A 24,333-nucleotide genomic window follows, 5' to 3' on the forward strand; every position below is an offset into this window, starting at 1 on the left:
CGGCGTGTCTTCTTCCTAAAGTCCCTAAAGCTTTAACTCTCCTGGAAACCAGGAAATGAGAATTGAAAGAGGTAGAGGGAAGGCATCCAAATGATCTACAGACCAAAGCAGTTCTATTCCTATTTTTGTAAAAGGAATGGTAGTATGCTCCTTTATCAAGAGATAAAGAAAGGTCTCAAACAAGGAATTTGTGCTTAAAGAGGCCTATTTACACACAGATGTTTTCAGGTTACATTCAAAGACAAGGAGTTCGTAAGACAAAATAGCATCTACACTTCCCACATAACCACAGGTCTTCAATACCCTTAGTATTCATTACACAGAACCTAACAATACAGAGTACATTTGATATTTAAAGCCTATCAACAACTCTCTGGGAATTTTTTTTTAAAAATTGATTTATTTTTGAGAGAGACAGAATGTGTGCAACAGGGGGAGGGGCAGAGGGAGAGGAAGAGGAAGAGAATCTCAAACAGACTCCGTGCTGAGCACGGAGTCCCACAGAGGAGTCTGATCTCATGACCCTGAGGTCATGACCTGAGCCAAAACCAAGAGTCGGACGCTCAAGTGACTGAGCCACCCAGGCACCTCTCTTGGAGTTATGCATTTTTTCCTTCATAAAACATCAGGCACCAATGCTTATGATACAACTTAGTGTCTCTACATACAAAACAGTTCAAGCACACAGCACTGACAGGCAAGCCACTTACAGTGCATCCAGTATTCAATAGCTGCTTCAACTGGTAGCAAGGCTCTTTACCTTAAGAATTCAGAAAGGTGAGGATCTGATGACCATGATTCTAGTCCTGGCTCTACCATTACCAGCTACAGAACTGAGAACATCACTACTATTCTGGGTCTATTTCTTCATCGTAAAATGAAGAGTAGGCAATAAGTATATCCCCTCTAATCACAAAATTTGTCAAAGAACATAAGGGAAAAAATAAGTGAGACGATAACGTCATCTTCCCCTATAGACAAAAGTCTTCCAACTCCACTCTCCACCTAACTTAAAGGCTTAATTAACACAAGGATTAATTGCTAATGTAGTATAATTTTCTAAATCAACGGTTTTCAGCTTTTTTTCCTGCCTCCGACCACTTGAGAGGCAAACACACTCCCACCACATTGCCCATCAGTAACAGCAACTCACTGCAACTGCAGGGATGGGAAGTGTGTGGAATCGCTGTACAAAACGGTTACAAACATGCTGCTATGACAGTAAAACTCAGAACACCACTCCCCCAACACACACAAAATTTTTAAAGTGCAACACTCTGAAAATATTACCAAGCCAAAAGAAAACATCCATAATATAGATTTTTTAAAAAGCAAGCTCACTTTTATCTACTTAATATTCATCTAAGACATGTTATGTGCCAGGCACTATGGCAACCACTTTATGAATATTACTTCATTTAATCCTCTACAGTCCAATAAGGAAAAATACTATTCTTTGGCCTGTTTTACAGATAAGGAAACTGAGGCAGAGACAAGTTATATAACTTGCTAAGTTAGTGACAGAAGAAGAAATAAAACTCTTTTTGAAGGCATAGACCGCTGTAAAGCAGTAAGTCCAGAAGGTTGTCATTTTTGTTTTACAAAGATTTTATACTACATGTTTCTGTGCGTATATCATATGCCTCTATATAAAATTTTTAGAGTCTGGAAGGATATATGGTAACTGTTAATGGTTATGTAAAAGGAATGGGATGAGGTATTGGAGCCACATGGACCTACTTTCCACTACAATGAATTTTTTCAGAAAACATTACTTCTTTTATAATAAAAATTTTAAATGGCTTAAATGTAAAAATACTGGTATTATAAAGTTGTCTTAATGAAACAGACTTATTCTAAATTATTAACCATGAGTGGTAAGTTAAAACAAAATCCAAGATTATAACTCTAATGGGTTTGTAAAAATAAAATCAGTGAAAACAAAATTTCTGCAGCTGCTATTCAAAACACACACACACACACACACACACACACACACAACACTCCACACAAATATCAAGAGCAAAAGTGTTATTCCTCTTAAAACTAGAGAACAGGGCAGGATTACCATAAAAATTCTGTAAGCATTACAGTAAATGTAAGTAGAACTATATTCTAGGACTAACCCAACTAACCCTCCAACTTACACGTTTTTAGATATTTAAGAGCAAGGCATATAATCTTCTTTATACCATAAATATTATTTGAACCATATGCTCGCAAGCCTAGTTCACACTAAAAGTTCTGAAATCTGTCCTATCTTCAACTTGAAAGAGGAAAGGGAAGGGCACAATGACCAGAACTCTATTCCACATCATCTGGGCTGAACTAGTCAGAGGCCTTAATCACCTGCCCTTGACTCTTGCCAAAAGAAATATTCCTTCTTTAATATAAAAACGTACCAAGTGACTAGGTTACCCTCATACAAATGTAACTGTTACTCTACAGACTCAAGATAAACATGTTAGAGGTCATGTGATATACTGAAGCAAGCATGGGCTTCAGGACCAAGAGTTTTACATTTACCTTCTAGCTTGACAAGTTCTTTTCTTCTATGACCTAAAGGAACTGGTTCCAGAGCCAGCTTCCTCATCTGTAATACAGGACAAATACCACCTGTACCTCACATGACTGTGGTAAAGATTTCGTGAGACAAAAGATACGAAGTGCACAGCAAAGGGCCTAACAAACAGAAAGCACCAGTGACTGTTAGTTCCTTACCACTAAAAATATATTAAAAACAATAAAATGGCTGGCAGGGGTTAATTCTGGTGGCTGCGATTATATGTAACAGTTCAAGTATGTCCACATACACCACGACTACTAATTCTCAGAATTTTTTCTCTTAGTTTACACTCACTAAAAGGAACTGCAGCTGACAATTCCTTTTCATAGAAAAATTTCATATACATAAGTCACATTAAAGTCAGCAAAAATCTCTCAGAAACTCCTCCTATATCTGACCTAAAATTAAATTATATTCAAAACATCAAATGAATCAGATAAAATGCTCAATTTTAGGGGCGCCTGGGTGGCGCAGTCGTTAAGCGTCTGCCTTCAGCTCAGGGCGTGATCCCGGCGTTATGGGATCGAGTCCCACATCGGGCTCCTCCGCTGTGAGCCTGCTTCTTCCTCCCACTCCCCCTGCTTGTGTTCCCTCTCTCGCTGGCTGTCTCTATCTCTGTCAAATAAATAAATAACATATTTTTTTAAAAATGCTCAATTTTAATAAGCTTATTCCAAAATCAATTTAACTACTACAACCACCTTAATGTCAGAAATCATTAAACTTTATATATCTAATGTAAAATAAATATATTTAGAAAGCAAATGCATTTCAGATATACATTCTGAGAGATGTGCAAAGAGGTTTAAACAACTTAAGATGCTACTCAGATAAAATATTTAAGTACAGAGGCAACTTAAGTGTCAAAATCTTACTGAAATATACTGAACTCAGAGGTATTCAGAACAGAGGTTAAATGCTGGTTCACCAATCTAATCAAACAAAATTTACCTTGGGTATTCCAATATCCAATACAATGTGCTAGGCCAAGTCATTTAAAAATATTTTTTAATTTACTGATCTTTATTGAAGTATAGTTGACATACAATATTACACTCGTTTTAAGGTATACCATAGTGGTTCGACAGCTCTATACCTTATGCTATGCTCACAAGTGTAGCTACCACCTGTCATCAACAACACTATTACAATACCGCCGTGTATTCCCTATGCTGTACCTTTCATTCCCATGACTTAAACATTGCATAACCAGAACCTGTATCTCCTACTCCTTTTCAGCCATTTTGCCTGTCTCTCCACCCCTACCCTCTGGCAACCACCAGTCTATTTTCTGTTTATAGGTCTGTTTCTGCTTTAGTTTTTTAGATTCCATATGAGTGAAATCATATGGTATTTGTCTTTCTCTGACTTACTTCACTTAGCATTATACCCTCTATCTCGGTCCATCATATTGTCGCAAATGCCAAGATCTCATTCTTTTTTATGGCTGAGTAATATTCCATTACACACACACACGCACACATACACACACACACACACACACACGTATACGTATCTCCCACACATTTTTTAAAAGATTTTATTTCTTTATTTGAGAAAGAGAGAAGAGAGAGAACGAGTGGTGGAGAGGGGCAGAGAGACAGAAAGAGAAGCAGACTCCAGGCTGGACAGGAAGCCCGATGTGGGGCTCAATCCCAGGACCCTGAGGTCATGACCTGAGCCAAAGACAGATGCTTAACCGACTAAGCCACCCAGGCACCCCTCTCCCACATCTTTTTATCCACTCTTCTATCAATCAACACTTGAGTTCCTTCCTCATCTTGGCTATTATAAACAACACTGCAATAAACACAGGGATGTACATACATATCTTTTTTGAATTAGAGTTTTCATTTTCTTAGGGTAAACAAAAATATTTTTAAATTTCTAATTCTTGTTTTAGCAAAGAAGAAAATAGGAATGATTTCAAATCACACCAGGTTAAATATATGGTTATCAGCTTATTTTCATGAACCAGTAGATCGAAATTCAATTCCTCTTTATCCACCTTACTACCAGATTCTCTTTAAGAAGCAATGTCCTTGGTTCTTAGAGGCTAATTTTCAGACTGTGCTCTAGCCTACTTTTCCAGCCTTTTCCGTGTCAGGACATGCATGAAAAATGATAACATCTGTATGGCACATGCACATAAGTTCAAAAGGCTTCTCAGGACTGTAGTGATCCCCTTTGAGGCTACAGCCACCCTTAGGCTGCAATAATCATTATCTCAACATACGTATAATTCATTCATGGTCCCTCTGATGGGAAGCTGTGCTAGCCAATCTCTTATATGTAAGAGGAGGTCTCCCTTCTGTTGCAATGCCCACTTATTGGAACAACAGACTGGAAGTTCTCAACCACCTGAGAGAGCCAGCAGCATTATCTGGGAATCCAAGTTGCCACTTCTCTGAAGATCTCAAGTTTATAATATTGACTAATGCCCTAAGACCTATCAGAGAAAACAGATGCCCATATCCCCATTTCTACCCTACGAATAACTGTCTTGTCCTACTGCAATTCTGTGACCCCAGGCAACAGTCAGTCAGCAGCACAACATGAAGGAACCTAACATAAATTAAATAAAAAGTATGACAGAAGTCCCAGAAAACAGTTCAGTCTGAGTACTCAGGCGGTAAAACAGCACTGATTAGTATGTACAAGGAGCAATCAACTGCTTCAAATAAGAATGGACGAGAACAGATCTGATTAGCTGCTATGTACTGACTAAAAATGCTTTCAAGGCCACTTCCAGATCTCTGATTTCAAGGTTTCCCAGAAAGAAAAATAATTACAATAAAGCATTTCCCTTCAACAGCCTTAAATACATTTGTAAGACCACAGCAGATGGGAAGACAGGAGCAGACAGACAAATAGGTTGAAGTATATTATAAAATCACTTACACATTACTGCTCACACAACTAAAAAGTTAAAACTTTGAATCTTCCCTGTAGATACTCTTAATACAAAAATACATTTGTACGAGGCTATTAGTTGCAGCATTATTTCTAACTGTAAAATACTGGAAACCACCTAAATGTAGGAGTCAAAACATAGGAGAATGGTTGAAGTCTCACTGTGACATACCCACAAATGGAGTACTATGAAGCTGTTAAAAATAATAAGGAAAATTTCCACAAACATAGAGTGATATAGAGGATACACTGATAAATGAAAGAAGCAAAGTCCAAAAGTGTATACTTAGTTTACTTAGTTTGCTACCTTTTGCAGGAGAAATAAGAAAATACTGATGGATGTATCTGCTTTTTTTTTTTTTAAACAAAAAACAAACCTAGAAAGAATAAATCAGAATAATTGTCTGTAAGAGTGGATGGCAATGAGTGAAAGGATTGGGTAGTAACATTTCTCAGTATAGTTTTACCCTCTGGAACTATGCTAATGTTTTACACACTCAAAAAAAAAGTAAAAATCAGCAAGGAAGAGGTGAAAAAAATCCAAAGTGGAAATGAAACACAAACGAATCCAGCTTTATGTCAAATAAATAATATAAGTGTATTAAAAGATGGAGAGAAAGTAACCCAAATGACTTTTGAACATAATACTTTATATATTGTCAGTACATAGACAAAAAGAACCATAAACAAATATTGAACTCTAGTTAAAAGGGGTTTCCTTTACAATGACATGGGTTAGCAGTTCTGGAATTACTTTCTCTATGGCACCGAACAAAGAGTACATATGCTGAGGATAATGGGAACCAGATTTTCAATGTTGGAGGAGAGCATTATAAATATGAAAAGGGGCAAGACCAGACCTGTGGTGCTGAATTGGAATTACAAGTATTAATATGAACACACACACAAATAGATATGGGCTTGTATATTTTTTATATTTCTTAGCTCTTATCTGCTGAGAGATCTTAATTTGCAATCCTTATTCCCCACTAAATAGAATAAGGGATACATGGAAAAATGGCTGATTCCAAGGCTGGGGTAGCCTGAGTACAAGATGAGCCTGGAGTTGTCTTGTGTCCAAAAGAAAGGGCTCAAAGAACAATAGGGACATGTCAAAATTACAGCTTAGGCTGCTCCCACTAGTCAAATCTATGATAATTTGGGCCTCAAAATAATAATGATATCACAGAATAAAATAAAAATCTATGAATCCATACTAATACAATAAATGAATAAATAAATAAATGGGAGAGAAAGGAAAGCTCTTCCTTACAGGATACCAATATATTTAGGAAAAATATAAGTTAAAAATTCAATATCTTAAAAAAAAATTCAACATCTTGCAACCACCCTAGTAATAAGTGATTCAGTCAAAAATCATCAATGGATGCTAAGTTATTGGGTGAAAGCCTGGTGAGGAACAGGATATATACATAAAATCTCAAAGTACCTCCCACAAGGTACTTATTAATAGCAAAGGGAAAAATAGTAACTTGACAGTGGAATAACCTTGAAAATATTACCTTAATAATCGAAGATAACATCACCAAAAATGAGACAAACCAACATCATATACCTCTTGAGATGATACCCTGAGAAGACACAGCATTACTTTTGTAGTATTCTTACCAAAAAATGCACGACCCAAATCAAATCGTGAGGAAACATCAGAAAAACTCAAGATGAAGTACATTTTATAAAATAATTGGCCTGTATTCTTTAAATATATCACAATCTCAGGGCCGTCTGGGCGGCTCAGTCGGTTGAGGGTGAGACTCTTGATTTCAGCTCAGGTTGCAATCTCAGAGTCCTGGGATGGAGCCCAGGGAAGGGCTCAGTGTGGAGTCAGCTTCCCTCCCTTCCCCTCTGCCCCTCCCCCAGCTCATGTACATTCCTGTTCTTTCTCTCAAATAAATTTAAAAATACCATGATCTTAGAGATAAAAGCCAAGGAACTGTTCCAGATTAAAGAAGACTAAACCATTATGACAACAAAATGAAATGCATGATATCCTGGATTAGATCTGGGGGAGGCAGGTAGGTGTGACACAAAAGGGAAACTGCTGTAAAGGACATTTATAAAGGACATTATTGGGACAACTGGAGAAATCTGAATATGGAATGTGCATTAGGTAACACTACTCAATCAGTATTAAATGTCTGATTTTGACCAATATCCTATGCTTATTGAAAAGAAACTCTTTGTTCTTAGGGAAAAAAACCAGTATTTATGGACAAAGGAATATTTTATCTGCAAATTACTCAGGAAGAAAATATATAAACTGAGGGTGCATACATAAATAACACAAATGGGGCAAAATGTTAACAACTGGTGAATCTAGGTAACAAATCAACTATAGAGAACAAACTGATGGTGACCAGAGGGGAGGTTGGTGGGGGGATGGGTTAAATAAGTGAAGGGGATTAAGGAGTGCACTTATGATGAGCACCAGTTGTTGTATGAAAGCGCTGAATCACTGAATTCTACACCTGAAACTGATACTACACTAAATGTTAACTAACTGGAATTCAAACAAAAACTTGGGGGAAAAAAAGAGTAGGTGGGAATTCTTTGTACTGTTCTTAGCAATGCTTCTTTAAGTATGGAATTATATCAAAATAAAATTTTTTTGAGATTAAAAAAATTTTATTCTTTATTTCCAATGAAGAACATTTATTTTTACCAAAACACAAGGGAAATGGTTAAATTATTGATGCGTAGAGCCAAAAAGTTTTATGAACCCAGCATTAACTCCATTAAACTAATGGATAATGAACTAATCCAGTAAAAATATTACAACATATTCATTATAGTAGTCCAAATGACCTTACAACTGCATTTCTTTTACATATCTAAAGTCTGGCTTGTGATTTGGCTTCCTAAACAGAGTCAAACCCTCTGGTTTACCTACTCTTTCTGCTCACTCTAATAATAGCAACAATATTTTGCTCTATCTGTAAGAGAAGGTAAACCTGAATACGATCTTTAACTCAAATAGAGTAATGCAGAATTTCAGATTTAATGATTTAACTATCTGAATGTAACTAATAAGATCCATTTTTGATAGGACAATGCATCTTGCCCTAGAACTGATTTAAAATATTTCATTTAAAAATAGACACTAAGGGGCACCAGGGTGGCTCAGTCGGTTTGGCATTGACTCTTGATTTTGGCTCCAGCAGTGATCTCAAAGTAGTGGGATCCAGCCCCGGGGTCAAGCTTGGGGCTGGGTGTGGAACCTGCTAGGATTCTCTCTCTCCCTCTCTCTGCCCCTCCTCCATTCACACACACACTCTTCTGCACACTATCTCTCTCTCAAAAAAAAAAAAAAAAAAAAAAAACAGACATCAAATAAAACATGGCAAACCAACTTCTCTCTTATCTCCTCTCCCTCTTAATGTCCACAAAAATGACAATAAAGGAATTAAATAGATACACCCAAGGATAAAGAGAACATGTGAGGCAATCAAAGCACACAAAAGATTTCAACATGTTTTTGGAAGTCAGGAGGAAGTTAGAAGAGCAGTAATAATCTTGGTGGTGCAAAGGAAGCTACCACCTGACTGCCAGCAGAGAAGAATGCAGGTGGGAGGTGGTCCTGGGCTCAGGGACACTGGGCACAGCAGACAGCAAGGGTAAGGACAGGAACAAATGGATCTGGGGTGCCTGAGTGGCTCAGTTGGTTAAGCATCTGCCTTCAGCTCAGGTCATGATCTCGGGGTCCTGGGATCGAGCCTCGCATTGGGCTCCCTGCTCAGGGGGAGGCTGCTTTCTCCCTCTCCCTCTGCCTGCCACTCCCCCTGCTAGTGCTCTGTCAAATAAATAAATAAAATCTTAAAAAAGAAAGAAAGAAAGAAAGAAAGAAAGAAAGAGAGAGAGAGAGAGAGAAAGAAAGAAAGAAAGAAAGAAAGAAAGAAAGAAAGAAAGAAAGAAAGAAAGAAAGAAAGAAAACAATGGATCTAAGGGCTGTAAGGAACAATTGAATCATGGAACTTCCTATACCCTGATGTCAGAACATCAGTGACCAGGTGTACAGCCCACAGAGTGAAGACTGAAAAACTGAATGGAGCTAAAAAAGTTCTCATACAGACATCTTCAGTGTTACCTCCAATGAAGAAGATGGCTTGTTCCCCCATCTCACAGTGAAGCCCACTGACAGAGCTTTTTAGAGCCTCACTCTTATACGAAGACAGACAAAGATAAAACGAATCCTTGAAAAGACCTCTAGTCTGAGAGAATTATTTTAAGGTTTTATTTATTTATTTGAGAGAGAAAGACACAGAGGGAGAGAGCACAAGTGGGGTGAGGGGTAGAGGGAGAAGAAGACTCCCCGCTCAGCACTGAGCCTGACAACACAGGACTCAATCCTGGAACTCCAGGACCAAGAGCTGAGAAGGCCGACACTTAACTGACTGAGCCACCCAGGCGCCCAGAGAGAATCATTTTAAAAAGAAAAAGAGGGGTGCCTGGGTGGCGCAGTCATCAAGCATCTGCCTTCGGCTCAGGGCGTGATCCCGGCGTTCTGGGATCGAGCCCCACATCAGGCTCCTCTGCTGGGAGCCTGCTTCTTCCTCTCCCACTCCCCCTGCTTGTGTCCCCTTTCTTGCTGGCTGTCTCTCTATGTCAAATAAATAAATAAAATCTTTAAAAAAAAAAAAAAAAAAGAGGAAGGGGTACCTGGCTGCCTCAGTTGGTAGAACGTGCGACTCCTGATCTCAGGGTAATTGAGTCCGACCCCACATTAGGTGTAGCGATTACAAGGAAAAGAAAAAAAAAAAGAAAAGAAGAAAAAAAGAAAGAAAGAAAGAGAAAAGAAAAGAAAAGAGAAGAGAAGAAAAGAAAAAGAGTAATCCAGAGGAAACAAAAACAACGCAGGGAGCGCAGAAAAACTTTAAAACAAATTCTAAAACCCTGGAGAAAGGGGAAAAGATACTGCAAAACAATAGCAACAGGATGTATGAGGAAGCAATGATCAGAAAAATGAGAAAAAGCTCTTGAAAATTAAAAATAGGATTAAATATCAAAATTCAATGGAAGGCAGGGGGAGAAAAAAATCAAGGGAATAACTCAGGAACTAGAACCAAAGGGCAAAGAAATAAAAAGATAAGGAAATTGCAGGTTCTATCTAGGACACCCAACATTCAATTAATAGGAGTTCCAAAAAGAACAAATTAAAAGATGTAAGTATGGGAAGGTAAGTGTGCTATCAAACAGAGAGACTGAAAGGCCCCTTGAGTACCCATCATAATAGAAGAAAAACTACCCATGCCACACATCACTTTGAGATTTCAAAACACTAAGAATAAGAAGAATATCCTCAAAGCTTCCAGGAAAAAGAAAGGATATACAGTATATGAAGGCACAGTAATCAGAATGGCATCAGGTTTCTCAATAGCAACACTGGAAGCCTAAAAACAAAGGAACAACACTTTCATATTTCTAGAAGAAAAATAATTTCTAATATTCTATAGTCAGTCAAGCAATCAAGTATGAAATTAGAATAAAAGTGTCAGACTTGCCTGGGGTCAAAAATCTGCCTCCTATGAGAAAGGAACTAGATGATGTACTCCAGCAAAATAGCCTAATAAACCAAGGAAGAGAAAAACATGGAATCCAGGAAATGGGAGATCTAATACAAGAGAAGAGCAAGGGAATCATAGAATAAAAACTATCCAACAGGCCTAGAGAACAATTAGTTCAAATGGAAGGAAGAGGACTCTGGAAAGGAGGTATTCAGGGGGAAAAAATAGTACTAAGAGATTATCTATCTGCTTAAGTGTTTGAAAAATAATATTCAGAGACATATGACAGATTTATAAGTATATCTGGAAGCAAATATATACAAGGTAAACTTTTTTAAAAGGGCATTTATTGGGGCACCTGACTGGCTCAGTCAGTAAAGCACACGACTCTGGATCTCTGGGTTGAGTTTGAGCCCCACGCTGGGTGCAGAGATTACTCAAAAATAAAATCTTAAAAAAAACTTTTTAAAAAGGCAATTATTAACTCAAGGAAAAATAAAATTCAAGAAAAAGTAATCTCCATGTTAACCAAAACTCGTAATCTAATTATACTGAAAATGGAAAAAGGGGCAGAAGGGAGGATGGACGGTACAAACACATTAATGTCCTCATTTACCACAGTAAGATGTCAAGAGATAAAGCCTAAAAGCAATAAATTAAGAAATAGCAGTGTATTACTTAGAAGTATACAGGTATTGGGCTGCCTGGGTGGCTCAGTCAGTTAAGTGTCTGCCTTTGGCTCAGGTCATGATCTCGGGGTCCTGGGATGGAGCCCCAAATTGGGCTCCGTGCTCAGCGGGAAGTCTGCCTCTCCCTCTCCCCTCCCACTCATGCTCTCTCTCTTGCTCCATCTCACTCTCTCTTAAATAGATAAATAAAATCTTTTTTTAAAAAAAGTATACAGGTATTCACCTGCATGAGAAAGAAAACTAAATAGACCTTAGAGTCTGTGGACAGTAAGACTGAGGGTGGAGGGGTAGGCAATCACTTCTGTGGTTTAAACCTTTTGATACTGGGCTGCCTGGGTGGCTCAGTCGGTTAAGTGTCTGCCTTTAGCTCAGGTCATGATCCCAGCGTCCTGGGATCGAGCCCCGCATCAGGATCCCTGCTTAGTGGGGAGTCTGCTTCTCCCTCTGGCCCTCCCCCTGCTTGTGCTGTCAAATAAATAGAATTTTAAAAAAATAAATAAACCTTCTGATACTATCACTTAACTGTGTCTATGCATTCCTTTTTAAAAATATGAATAAATCTTTATTTTTTTTAAAGATTTTTATTTATTTATTTATTTGAGAGAGAGAACACAAGTAGGGGTGGGGGTAAGGAAGAGGGAGAAGCAGGCTCCCAGCTGAGCAGGGAGCCTGATGCAGGGCTCGGTTATGACTTGAGCCAAAAGCAGTTAACTCACTGAGCCACCCAGGCACCCCATGAATTAATCTTTAAAAGGTAAAGTGATAAAATCTTATCAATTCATGCAATCACCCACACCATTTTTTTCATCTTTAAAAAAAAACATGTCTAAAATCTATTACATGGCACTGGGTGATATACGGAAGTGCTCAATCACTGTACTGTATATCTGAAACTAGTATAAAACTGTATGTTAACTATACTGGAATTAAAATTTTTTTAGGGACACCTGGGTAGCTCAGTCAGTTAAGCATCTGCCTTTGGTTCTCAAGTCATGAATCCAGGGCCCTGGGACTGAGTCCCGCATCGGGTTCCTTCCTTAGCCGGGAGCCTGCTTCTCCCTCTGCTTGCCACCCCCCGGCCTGTACACTCTCTCTCTCTCTGACAAATAAATAAAATCTTTAAAAAGTTGTTTTAAATTTCTCACTTGGCATAAAAATTACAATAGCAGTTTATCATTTGACAAATGCTAGGCACAAACTGAATTCCCTGTATATACTACGAGCAGAATTTGCAGAGCTAATGGTATGTGTCCTTTACTACAGAATGTAATTTCAAAACTGGCCAAAATGTGTCATCTATATATTAACAGATCCAGTTACCTACAGAGCTAGAAAAGAGAGGGCATCTGGTCCTGCTGACTTCCCACATAGAGGCAAATTCTGATCCATACGGCTGGTCCCCTCATTGGCAAAAGCATTTTATCCTACTTTGAAATTTCTGAAATCACTTTTCAACATGAAATGAAAACAACATATGGAAACAATGTATGTGAAACTATATAATCCCCCAAACAGTAAAGCACTAAATAAATTTGTTATTATTCATCCTATCACAGATCTGACTTCTTCAGACCTACTTTGGTGAATTACCTAATGAAGCTCTTACGCTACACCTACTCTACCAGCCTTCAGCTCAATACTGGACTGTGCCCTGAACTCCAAATGGAGGGGAAAGGGTAGTGAGGGGGAGGCTTAATACTAAAGCCAAAGCAAATTACCAATTCAGAGTCAAAACGGGCCACTTTTTGCCTCTGGAAGGCCAGACACAAATAACTACAGAAAAATCACCAAGAGTTTATATTGCTTCAAAAAGAACTTCCCCTATGAAGCAGATTGTGCAGAATGAAAACAAAAGCCATAAATCACTTAAGAATAATTCTAACATCCAGGGGCGCCTGGGTGGCACAGCGGTTAAGCGTCGGCCTTCGGCTCAGGGCGTGATCCTGGCGTTATGGGATCGAGCCCCACATCAGGCTCCTCCGCTATGAGCCTGCTTCTTCCTCTCCCTCTCCCCCTGCTTGTGTTCCCTCTCTCGCTGGCTGTTTCTATCTCTGTCAAATAAATAAATAAAATCTTTAAAAAAAAAAAAAAAAGAAGAATTCTAACATCCAATATTTCATTTATCTAATATAGCAAGATCTGATGCTATTCCGTGCTTTTTGCCAACAGCCTGAGTAAACAAATCCACAGCTAAAGAGTAGCAGGAACTTCAAAAGCAATTAATCAAGTCATAAATGTAAATACCACACAACTATTATTTCAAAACAATAGCAAGTATATGCAATATAAGAAAAGATTCATATATACATACATATACATACATACATATACATACATATATATATATACATATATATGTATAAATGAAGCATTCCCTTCCATAAATAAATAAAATAATTAAGAGGTTTAGGGACCTCTCATTATCAAAGACTTTACTCAGAGAACAGTAGGTTTAGTATCTGCATTGTATGACTCTCCTCCTAGTTTTTAGTGGTTACATAATAAAGGAAAGCAGTAAAGCACAAAGCGGTGGGGGTGGAGAATACAACACTTGTATTTACTGGTATGCTGGGAAACTCTTTATTCACCTAAAGTCAGTGTGACTATTTATGAAGAAATGGAAAGAAAAAATATAAATTGGGCACATACTTATCTCTGCTTAATGGGCTAGATACCGAATATTACAGAAAAGAGGAACCTACAAACTTCAACAGTTGTTCTAATTATTTAACAAAAACCAAGAACTTGAATATTGTTTTTACAACCAGTAGACACAAATTTAAAATCTGACCCACATGTTACCCAAAATATCTATTAGTTGTTCAAAGAAAAAACCCCACAAAAGCCTAAAAATGTTTTTAAATGAAGCTCTAAAAAGACTACACACAAAGCATTAATATAACTGACATGAAACTGATGCAGTACATAAAGCTCTCAGAGTTCAATTCTCCTGTCAGGAACGTTGAGCTCTGGCGGCTACACACACGTAAGGTGAAGCCTCAGTCCTCAGCTGGTACAGAGCGATTTCTCCAATGTCAATGCGTCTCACAATTAACATTCAAAATAATTCAGGTGGAAGTTAGAGTTAATCTTGATTAAATCAAAGGACATTTTACTGTATGGCACTAAAATTAAAAATCCTCAGTCAATAACCTAAGTACTAGTCCCAAAGACTCTAAGTTTTAAATAGTTCTTTTTTAAAAATAAATATTATATGAGAGCACTTCTCTAAGATGTCATCAATTTTCCCAGGGAAACATTCTATACCAAAAATTGTTTCCTTGAAATAGCAGTATGACCTTCAAAAACTTTGATCAAAATATTACCGTCCCAATATTGTGCAGCAAATGTTCAAAACAAAGATATGGACAATAATCTATTATTTAAAAAAGACAATCTGCGCGTGGTAAGGACAAAGATTTAAAGAGGCTAAAACAGTAAGTGTAGCATCTTACAATCAGTTAAATTAAACCTGCAGGAATAGGACAGTTAATCACCAGCCTGTCCTTCCTGGTAATGAGATAGTACAAGAACAGTCTATAAAATTAAGAGTCTTTAGGGTAGGTCAAGGATAAATAGGCAAGCAGATTTCTACAGGGCTGTCTTAAACCTAACTACAACAAAGAAAAAATATCAGGACGGAATGTCCACTCAAAATGGAAAATAGCCCACTGACAGAGCTATTTAATCCTAAAGCGGGATACAAAGTCTTCAGATAAAATCCAGTTGGTTATATCTTTTCAAACACATGAGCTGGTTCATCATAAAAATAAACTCTCAGAGCGCCTGGGTGGCTCAGTCAGTTGAGCACCCACTCTTGGTTTCCACTCAGGTCCGGATCTCAGGGTCGTGAGATGGAGCCCTGAATGGGGCTCCCCGCTCAGTGCAACATGAAGTCTAAGATTTTCTCTCCCCCGTCCCTACCCCTCCCAGCTTGTGTGCACACATGCTCCCTCAAAATAAATAAATAAATCTTTAAAAATTAATTCTCAATTTTCATCTAGCATTTATTAATCATGAAGCACTTAGCTCACATAAACATTAAGACAGCTATAAACTTCATTTTTTAATATCCAAGTTTAATTTCAACAATAGTTTTCAAAAAACGACACTGCCTTTCTAAGCTCATCTGCATTTTATGCATCTGTAACCAGCACACATACATACTCGTCAGGACTTGAGAGGAAAATCTGTTTTAAGCTTCGTAGTCTGAAGACTATAACTAACTTTTACAAGAAATACAATTGGAAAATCTCAGAATATAACTAAATGGAATCAACAAAGTACACTGGCCTAAAAGCAAAGATTTATTTTTTTAAAAGATTTTATTTATTTGACAGAGTGAGAGAGGGCACACAAGCAGGGGGAGTGGGAGAGGGAGAAGCAGGTTTTCCACTGAGCAGGGAGCCCCACTCAGGGCTTGATCCCAGGACCCCGGGATCATGACCCAAGCCAAAGGCAGATGCCTAATGACTAAGCCACTCAGGTGTCCCAAAAGCAAAGATTTAAATAACCTCTGAGCTACCAGAACCAAAAGCAAAATTCCATATCTTAAGAATTCCCTCCCTCCCCCATCCCACAAGAAAACTACCCCCAAGAAGAATCTCCTCTCCTAGAAACAAAATTAAAAAATTAGAAGGGGCAAATTCAAGAACAGAAGCACATTTAAAAAATAACCAAAAGCTAACTGCATTTTATCCGTAGCTATATTGAGAAAGCTGATTTATTATATCTGAACTAAAGTAATATGAATTTAAGCCAACAAAAAAATTAAATCTGAACTGTAATGAAGTTAAGAAATTCAAGAACAGCAGTTTTCTTCCAACTGTATTACCAATCTTGTTCCAACTTGCTTGCACTTTAATCAATAAACAGGGAGAGGAACTAATCAAATAACAGAATTTTAAAATAAATTATTTTCAAAATGTGGATTTTAAAATGTATTTCACGTCAAAAATTTTCAAAGGAATTATTTCAAGCATGTTTCCAAACACTTTAAATCCTTTAAATTATTAAGCACTAAGTTACTGGATGACAAAATAAAGACCCTGCTTTTTAAAAGGCAAGCTAGAAGTATGCTTTGAATGGTATTTGCATCTAAGCTTTGGGCTATCTCTAATACCCCCAAGCATCTTAAGCAACTCTCTTAATCGTTGTCTCAGTTTCACAATCCATAAAACAGGAAAAACTACAAGGATGGGCAGTTAATTAAATTAGTCAGGATTAAACACTAGCAAACTTCTTTGAAGTTACTTTATGTTGTTTTCCATTCTCCTCCTACTCAGTAAAACTAATAAATGAGAAAACATCTGGAATTACTACAGATACTAACATCTGCAGATTCACAGCAGTTAAAAGATGATCTCTACATACAAGTTTCTAAGCCAAAGATCACTCGAAACCTCAAAAGATTCCAGGATACAATGGCAATGAACAAGTTTTAGGTAAATTTCCTTTCAATCTAAAAGATACCTACGCTTACCTACATTCTCAAATCAGACTTATTATGAATCGCAGAGCATCTTGAGAAGTCTTGGCACAAAAAAATTCTAGGTAAGATGAACAAGCTGTTACTGATACTAATGCTATTCTCACCATTCTAAACTGTCAATCAAGGTAAGCTTATGACAAACAGACCCTCCAAAAAGTACTAGCCCCTGCTGAGAATCTAAGCACTTCCTTCTAAGCCATCTGTCCAGGAAAGCTCTATGAAAACACCCAGAATGCAGTTGCTCTCATGTCTAAAGGAGCTATGAATAAACATGAAACACTAAAATACATTAAACTGTACACATTTTTCACCTCAAGTACTGATAAACTACCCCCCCAACTCTATCCCAAGGCCTAGGCTGAGCACAAAACCCATCGACAGGTTGGTGGGAGACTGCAGCCTAAGCAAAGGAACATAATACTTTGTTTCAAAGAAAGAAAAATATATGAAATCGCTCAAGAAAGAGAGAAAAGCTCCAAAAGAAAGAAAAAACAAAGTTGGGGGAAATGTGCATGTAAATTACTCCCTGAACTACAAACTAAATTACTCACTATTCTGCTTACTGAGCTACAAATACTATAAAACGTATTTCTAAATCTAGTTTCAACCCAAAAATGAATCTATTAAATTCCCATAGAGAAGGAAATTGCATAAATTAAAATGAAGAAAAAGTAGGATGTTATAAAAGCCTAAGGCTCATCCTGCAAAAGCAAATAATAATGAGAAGGAATTATTTCGAGAATAAATGAATAACGGGAAACCAGAACAAAGAGTTCACATTCTCCCCTCAACCTCATCCTTTCTTCTGTCTTGGACATGAAGGATATTCTTTGTATACTACTAAGAATACCATTATAGAAAATAACTTCTGATCAATGTGTCAAAACTTCACAACAGCAAAATGTTAGGGTCAATGCCGAGACTACAACCTCTTCACACAAACACATGGAGCACATTCTAGACTCTAGTCTTTTACGTCTACTACCAATTATTTAGAGACTCTGCTGAGGCTGGTTCAAGGTTCTGGGGGCAGGGGGCAGCACTGCCAGAAAACAACTGGATAAACAATTACATCTGACCTCAGCTTATAAATATCACCAACAAAGTTTAAGTTCTTCGGAGAAGTATATAAAATTTAAATGTTAACCTTCAGAATTAATGTGAAAAAGTATCACATGTCCACTGATTTTTAACTGCCCCATCCACGTATACACTAAAATGTCCACCTGCCCATCTATAAACACAGAATGTCAAAAGAATTCAATTTCATTGTGGTAACACTGCAGGCCAGTTGTTCATAATCCAAAGTTTACCTTACAGAGGAAAATACTGGGAGTAAGGACTGCTGAAAGCATTCTAGAGGGACGTTCACTTGGTGTTTATTTTCAACATGACGTTTAAGGCCATTCCAGCCATGATCTAAATGGAAGAAAGTTCCTTCATTCATTAAGCAAATATTTACTGAGTGTCTTGTTACATGCTACGCACCTAATAAATACCTCAAACAGTGCTACCAAAAAGCAGTAAATGCATTTGATCTAAGGATGAACAAATGACTGATCCTATCTAGAACTAGAGTCTTCTTTACACCAAGGGTTGTGAGAGAAAATGACACAAAATAACCCTCCCTGGATCAAGGTAATTTCTCACCTTTAACACAAGCTTTACTACATATTACAAATTTATTACCACTGGCAAGGATCAATAATCAGCACCTCAGCTTACTAAATGGATCGTAAAAAAAAAAAAAAAAAAGAAAGAAAGAAAAAAGAAAGAAAAAGCAAGGTTATCTCTAATATCCACCCCAAACTGCAGAACATTTACTTCATTTATATTTACTTTTCCTGGGTAGAATAATGTGAGGGCAACTGTTTACTGGAAAATTAAAGAGGCATTCTCAGCCCTTTGAAGAATTAATCAGGGAAAATTCTCATGCCTATGCTACTAAAATATCTCCAATTTAACTGGCTATATCATTTCACCCAAACCCGTGAGGTCCCAATACTTATTCTTTGGCTTTCTTTAGTTTTTAAAACAGTTGTGTTTAGGGCATTGTTTTAAACAATTTGTGCTTTTCCCCCTGTATTTTACTACTGGTTCAGTCCTTTTACCCACAAAAATAAGAAATGCCCAGTCTCCAGCTTCTGAAAATAACATCTGGTATGTGCATGTAACAAAGATCTTGAGAGAATGTCCTAGTTTTTATTTAAAACTTTTTCACTTAAAATGAGAATGCCTTTAGTAAAGATTAGACATAAATCAGTTTTTACCTTATTAGGAAATTGCTATTTTCAACATTTACCTTAAACCGCAACATGGATTTATCTTCTAACCTGTTAGCTTCCTGTCTCTCACCAACCAGATTAGACTGTAACTTTTTTGAGAGGACCGGATGACTGGACCCCAACAGAACTGGATCTGTTCCCAGCTAATACACTTCAAAAACTCTGTTAAGTCTCCCCAAAGACATATATGTTGCTAGCCTTCAGGATTTCTCTAATTTTTTAAAGCTATTTCGATTAGAGCAGTTGTCCTTCACTATTACTACAGATGTATAGTAGTAGATTCTCAAAGTGTGGTCCTGAACCCCTGAAAGTCTCCATAACCCTGTCAGGGGGTATGTGTAGTCAAACCATTTCCATGAATAATATTAAGATGTTACTTTTATTGTTTACCCTCATTCTCTCACAAGCATGCAGTGGAGTTTTCCAGAGGCTACATGATGTGTGACATCTCAAGAGACTGAATGCAGAAGCAGATATGAAAATGCAGCTGTCTTCTATTAATCTAGACAACAAAGAGAGTTGCAGAAATGTAAAATAATGCCACTCTCCTCAGTAAATTTTTGTTTTGAAAAGTATAGTTATTTTCTATAAACCATTATCTCTATAGCAGGTAGCAGATTAATTACTGTTATTTGTAAATGATTTAACAAAATATATGTAAAATTTTTGTTTTAATTCTACTACAGAAAATATCAATAGATACAAGCCATACAAAGACTGAGTTCTCAACAATTTTTAAGTATAAAGAGGTCCTGAGAACAAAAAGTTTGAGAACCACCACAATACAAAATTACATAACCTAACACACAGTGCCTTCCATAGGTAAGCAGCTCAAGTCAATGCTCAAGTATAATTACTTCTTATACCCCCTAATCTTGTTGAGTAATGTATCTCCTTGCAAAGCATAATTCAGCATAAAGCCAGTCTGTCCTAGGCCCTATTTAAGGGGCTTTAGATATTTAAGTATGCGGAGTCCTATTTATAAAGATGTTCTGGCCTGTAATACCACCTATTACTTCCATAGTGTACAGGAGTTTCCCAACATTTTCACGAAAAAATTACTTTGTTCATCCTAGCAGCAACCTGTGAAGTAAATGTGAAGAATTACCCTTTTTAACAGATGAAATAATGAAACTGATGCTCAAAAGAAAAAGAATTACTTGTCCAAGGATGTATTGCTAGCTAGGAGAGCCTAGGATGTTGGCCTTTGCAATTTGCTTGGCTGCCTTAAGGCTGTTTCACTGTGGTGTAATTGCAGGCTCCCAAAGAAAACAAGGCAAGGGCATTACTTTTATTGTCCCAGTGCCAAAACAGGGATTTTTTTTTTTTCCTCCTTAATAAGAATGTAATCAGACTCAATACTCGGTCACAGCATCATTCAACGCACTGGCTACCCTTCTGGTCCACTACTAAAAAAAAAAACAAAAACAAAAACAAAAACAAAACAAAACAAAAAACCATAAAAAGAAAGAAAGAAAACGGGGCGCCTGGGTGGCACAGCGGTTGAGCGTCTGCCTTCGGCTCAGGGCGTGATCTCGGCGATCTGGGATCGAGCCCCACATCAGGCTCCTCCGCTATGAGCCTGCTTCTTCCTCTCCCACTCCCCCTGCTTGTGTTCCCTCTCTCACTGGCTGTCTTTCTCTGTCGAATAAATAAAATAAAATCTTTAAAAAAAAAAAAAAAAAGAAAGAAAGAAAAGAAATTCAAGAGTGTTAGAGAATAAATACCAGAATACATATTACTCCATGATGCTGAATTAGTTAAGGACTCACAGATTTACTAATCATTTAATCACTGAAACAGGCAGGCAAGAACAAGATCAAGCTCAACACAGTAAGAGATTATATCAATGAATGGATGCCAACAGGTTAAAATGGGAGGCCCACATGAAATGGGTTCAATTCACAAAATATGGACAGAAGAAAAATCCACAAAGTTGTAAAACTAGCTTTATTGGTTCTGCAAATCCAAGCACGAGACTAGCCACCCTTGTAAAATAACGTCAGAGACAAACTTTGTTGTAAGATGCAAAGACGCCATCCTTCTCCTGGTAGAGAAATGAACCCATCCTTACAGCTAGACATACTAGTTTGTTTTTGCTATCTGCACAAGTGTCTTAGTTATGCTCCATTTTACCCTAAGTTCCTCAAGAGACACTCAATTTTCTGTACTCTTTTCCACAGTCAAGTGGACTCCCTGACCAACAAAGGCAAAACTGACTCACAACAGGATATCTGCCACTTGCATAAACTCTTTTCCTTTTTTAGATACTCGTGCCCAGTGAGGCCATCTTCAAATTTAATGAGTTTACCTAGAAAAAGCCAGAAGTGTGCTGTCCACTTAGTACCCCTGAAGTTTACCACACATGAGCAAGCGCATCATTTCTCATGAGCTATGCTTCTCCTAGTGTTTACTTTGATCATTTGTTTTTCAGATCTCTTGGGGGGGAAAAATAAAAGTTACAGTTATAGCACACAGCTATAGCTACAATTATAGCCAATGCGCCCCCAATTTGTAAAGCCATTTGATACACCTTGTTTCTCCATACTCAACATTCACTGTGGAAGATAAATTCTAGGTGAGAGGTAATTTGTACAAGTTTCTGCACCCTCATAAAAAATTGGAATACGGCACTATAAAACCGATTAACCAGTTAATCTTTAAAAGCTTCATGCAGAAAAAGATAATCTGACTTTGCAAAATCAAGCAAAGCATCAAACCTCTGAGAGCTCCAAGAAACTGCAGTTATTTCTATTCCTTACCCTAGAGTACTTTTTTCTTTGTGGCGTTGCCTATGTTCTTCTCCAAGGGCATAATCACCATGTAAGAAGCAACCTGTCAAAAGTGTTAAGGCATTCTCTCAACTATCTTCCCAGCTTCAAACCACAATGAAAAATGTCACACACCTGAATTGTACCGTTGCTCTTTTCCTTTACTCCTTCAAATGAATTTACGGTTTTTGAAATGCACAATTCAAATTTTACTCTACACCCCAAGCTACCATTGATCATCTCAAAGCTAATAAACAAAGACTCCAGCGGCGGCACCAGGGCCCCACCAGGAAGTAATCAGAGCAGTGTGGCTGGTGCGAACCTAAGCCGCTAGAGCAGACAATAAGAGGGCACTGGGGCTTCCAAAGAGCCCAGCAGAAGGAGTTAAGATGCTGAAGTAACGCAAAAGAATTACATAAACCTAATAACTGTTCTACAGCACATGAACTTGGGAATCCTAACCCATTTTCAGACAACCCAAAAGATCTGAAAGGCAACTCAAGCCGCCGCTCCAAACCAGCTGCTGGCTCAGCCTCCCGAGCATTTTAGCCTGCAGCCTGTTTTCAAACTTCACCCTCTCTGGCTGATGAAAGACTCCGACNCGGCCCCTAGACGGCAGGCCCTGCGAGGCCGGGGCCTCGGGTGCGCGGCAGGGCCGCTCCAGGGCCGCACTCACCGCTGCAACACCAGGACGACGGGGAGCCGTTGGGGAACTTAGCTGAGTCCGGAGCGATGCAGACGCTGGAGCTGAGGTGCGGACACTCCATGGCCACGAGTAGGGCGGCGAGGAAGACCGAGGCTCGGGGACCTGGAGACGTCGGGGCGGAGGGGCTCCGAAGGCTCCGTCTGGGGTCGCTCCTCGCCGGGCGCTCGGCCGACGGCGGCTGCGTCCCGAGCCCTTGCGTCAAAGAAAGCAAAGGCTTCCGGGCGCCGGGTTTTCTCACCCGCCGTCTCCAGTAGCCCCGCTCCGAAGAACGTGGAATTCCGGTATCCGGGTTCTACCTCCACCCCTAGGCTGAGGGCTTCCGTCTTCCCAGGCCGGCCCTGCCCCGCCCCCAGACTGGCCCCGCCCCAGACCCGCCCCGCCCCGCCCACTCCCGCCGGGTGGGGTCCCGGAGCGCGAGGGCTGGTGGCCCTGAGATTCAGGCTCCGTTCGCGAGTGACTTCCCAACTTCGCCGCACGGGGCGGCCGCGGCTTCTCCCCCCCGCCCCCGCACCGGTAAGGGTGGGGCTCCAAGCCCCGGCGCGCCGGGCAGGTCCGCTGCGTTTACCGTGGCGGAAAGAGTGCTCTCAGAGAAGCTGATACTGCATGTGGTGTGGTGGTCTGACGACACTGTGGTAGAAAAATCTAGCCACTCAGGAAAGTGTGAAGAAGAAAATAATAACCACTCGGGCAGACAGACAGGCACTGTAGGTCCCATTTTACACACGAAAACACAAGCTCAGAGAGGTTAAGGTACAGGCTCCCGGTGGCCCAGCGGGCTGCGTCGGTCCCAGAGCAGTCCTGATTTAGTGTTACGCTCCCTGCGACAGGTGCGATGCTAAACGCAGTTCTAGGTCCTGAACACGTGGCCTTTAGCCATCCACCTGGGTACTGTGTGGCTGGGCCCGCGGGGGCGCCCACGAACCTGGGATCAGATCTTGTCACCGTGACTCACCATCTGCGTTACCTGGAGCACGTGGCTGGACTTTCAGACCTCACTCACCAGTGGAGGTTCAAGCGAGAGAGATGTAACCTGGGTTTGCTGAGCGCGAGGTCCCAATTACAAGGTGATAAAAAGGGAAGGGATCTAACATGGGTTAAACACCCACCACCGTCTTCTAGCCAGGCACTTCACACACAATTTCTCATTTAAACCTCGCACCACTCTGCCAGCTGCTGTTACCGTACTCTTTCTTTGGCCTGAGGGAAACCGAGTTTGTAATTGGTTAATCCGTGCGGGGACTGGATCCCCGGCTCTTTGACCTCTTTATGGAAAAGGGAATAGGGCAACCCTCAAGGGGCCGCCTGGGCAGGCATTACCCCCGAGCTAGCCTTCGATCTCTCTGGGGAACGGCCTTGAGGACGTCCGGGGCTGTTACAAATATTGCCTCTA

At 39.2% G+C, this 24,333-nt stretch overlaps 1 protein-coding gene across 5 annotated transcripts in view; it reads right to left on the minus strand.

The window, feature by feature from the left end:
• The window catches only part of USP3 (ubiquitin specific peptidase 3), a 100,220-nt gene extending 76,972 nt beyond the window's left edge, over positions 1 to 23,248 (minus strand). The window contains exon 1 of one of the 5 annotated variants that reach the window (XM_034660862.1): positions 22,914 to 23,248. In XM_034660862.1, the coding sequence (XP_034516753.1) occupies positions 22,914 to 23,004 (91 nt within the window). In that variant the 5' untranslated portion in view covers positions 23,005 to 23,248. The remainder of the gene's footprint in view (positions 1 to 22,913) is intronic. The other 4 variants (XM_034660863.1, XM_034660864.1, XM_011218433.3 and 1 more) reach the window with 4 other exon arrangements.
• Between the last annotated feature and the right edge of the window lie 1,085 nt (positions 23,249 to 24,333).

The sequence above is a fragment of the Ailuropoda melanoleuca genome, chromosome 5 (genome assembly GCF_002007445.2).
Source record: "Ailuropoda melanoleuca isolate Jingjing chromosome 5, ASM200744v2, whole genome shotgun sequence".
NCBI classification, from domain to species: domain Eukaryota; kingdom Metazoa; phylum Chordata; class Mammalia; order Carnivora; family Ursidae; genus Ailuropoda; species Ailuropoda melanoleuca.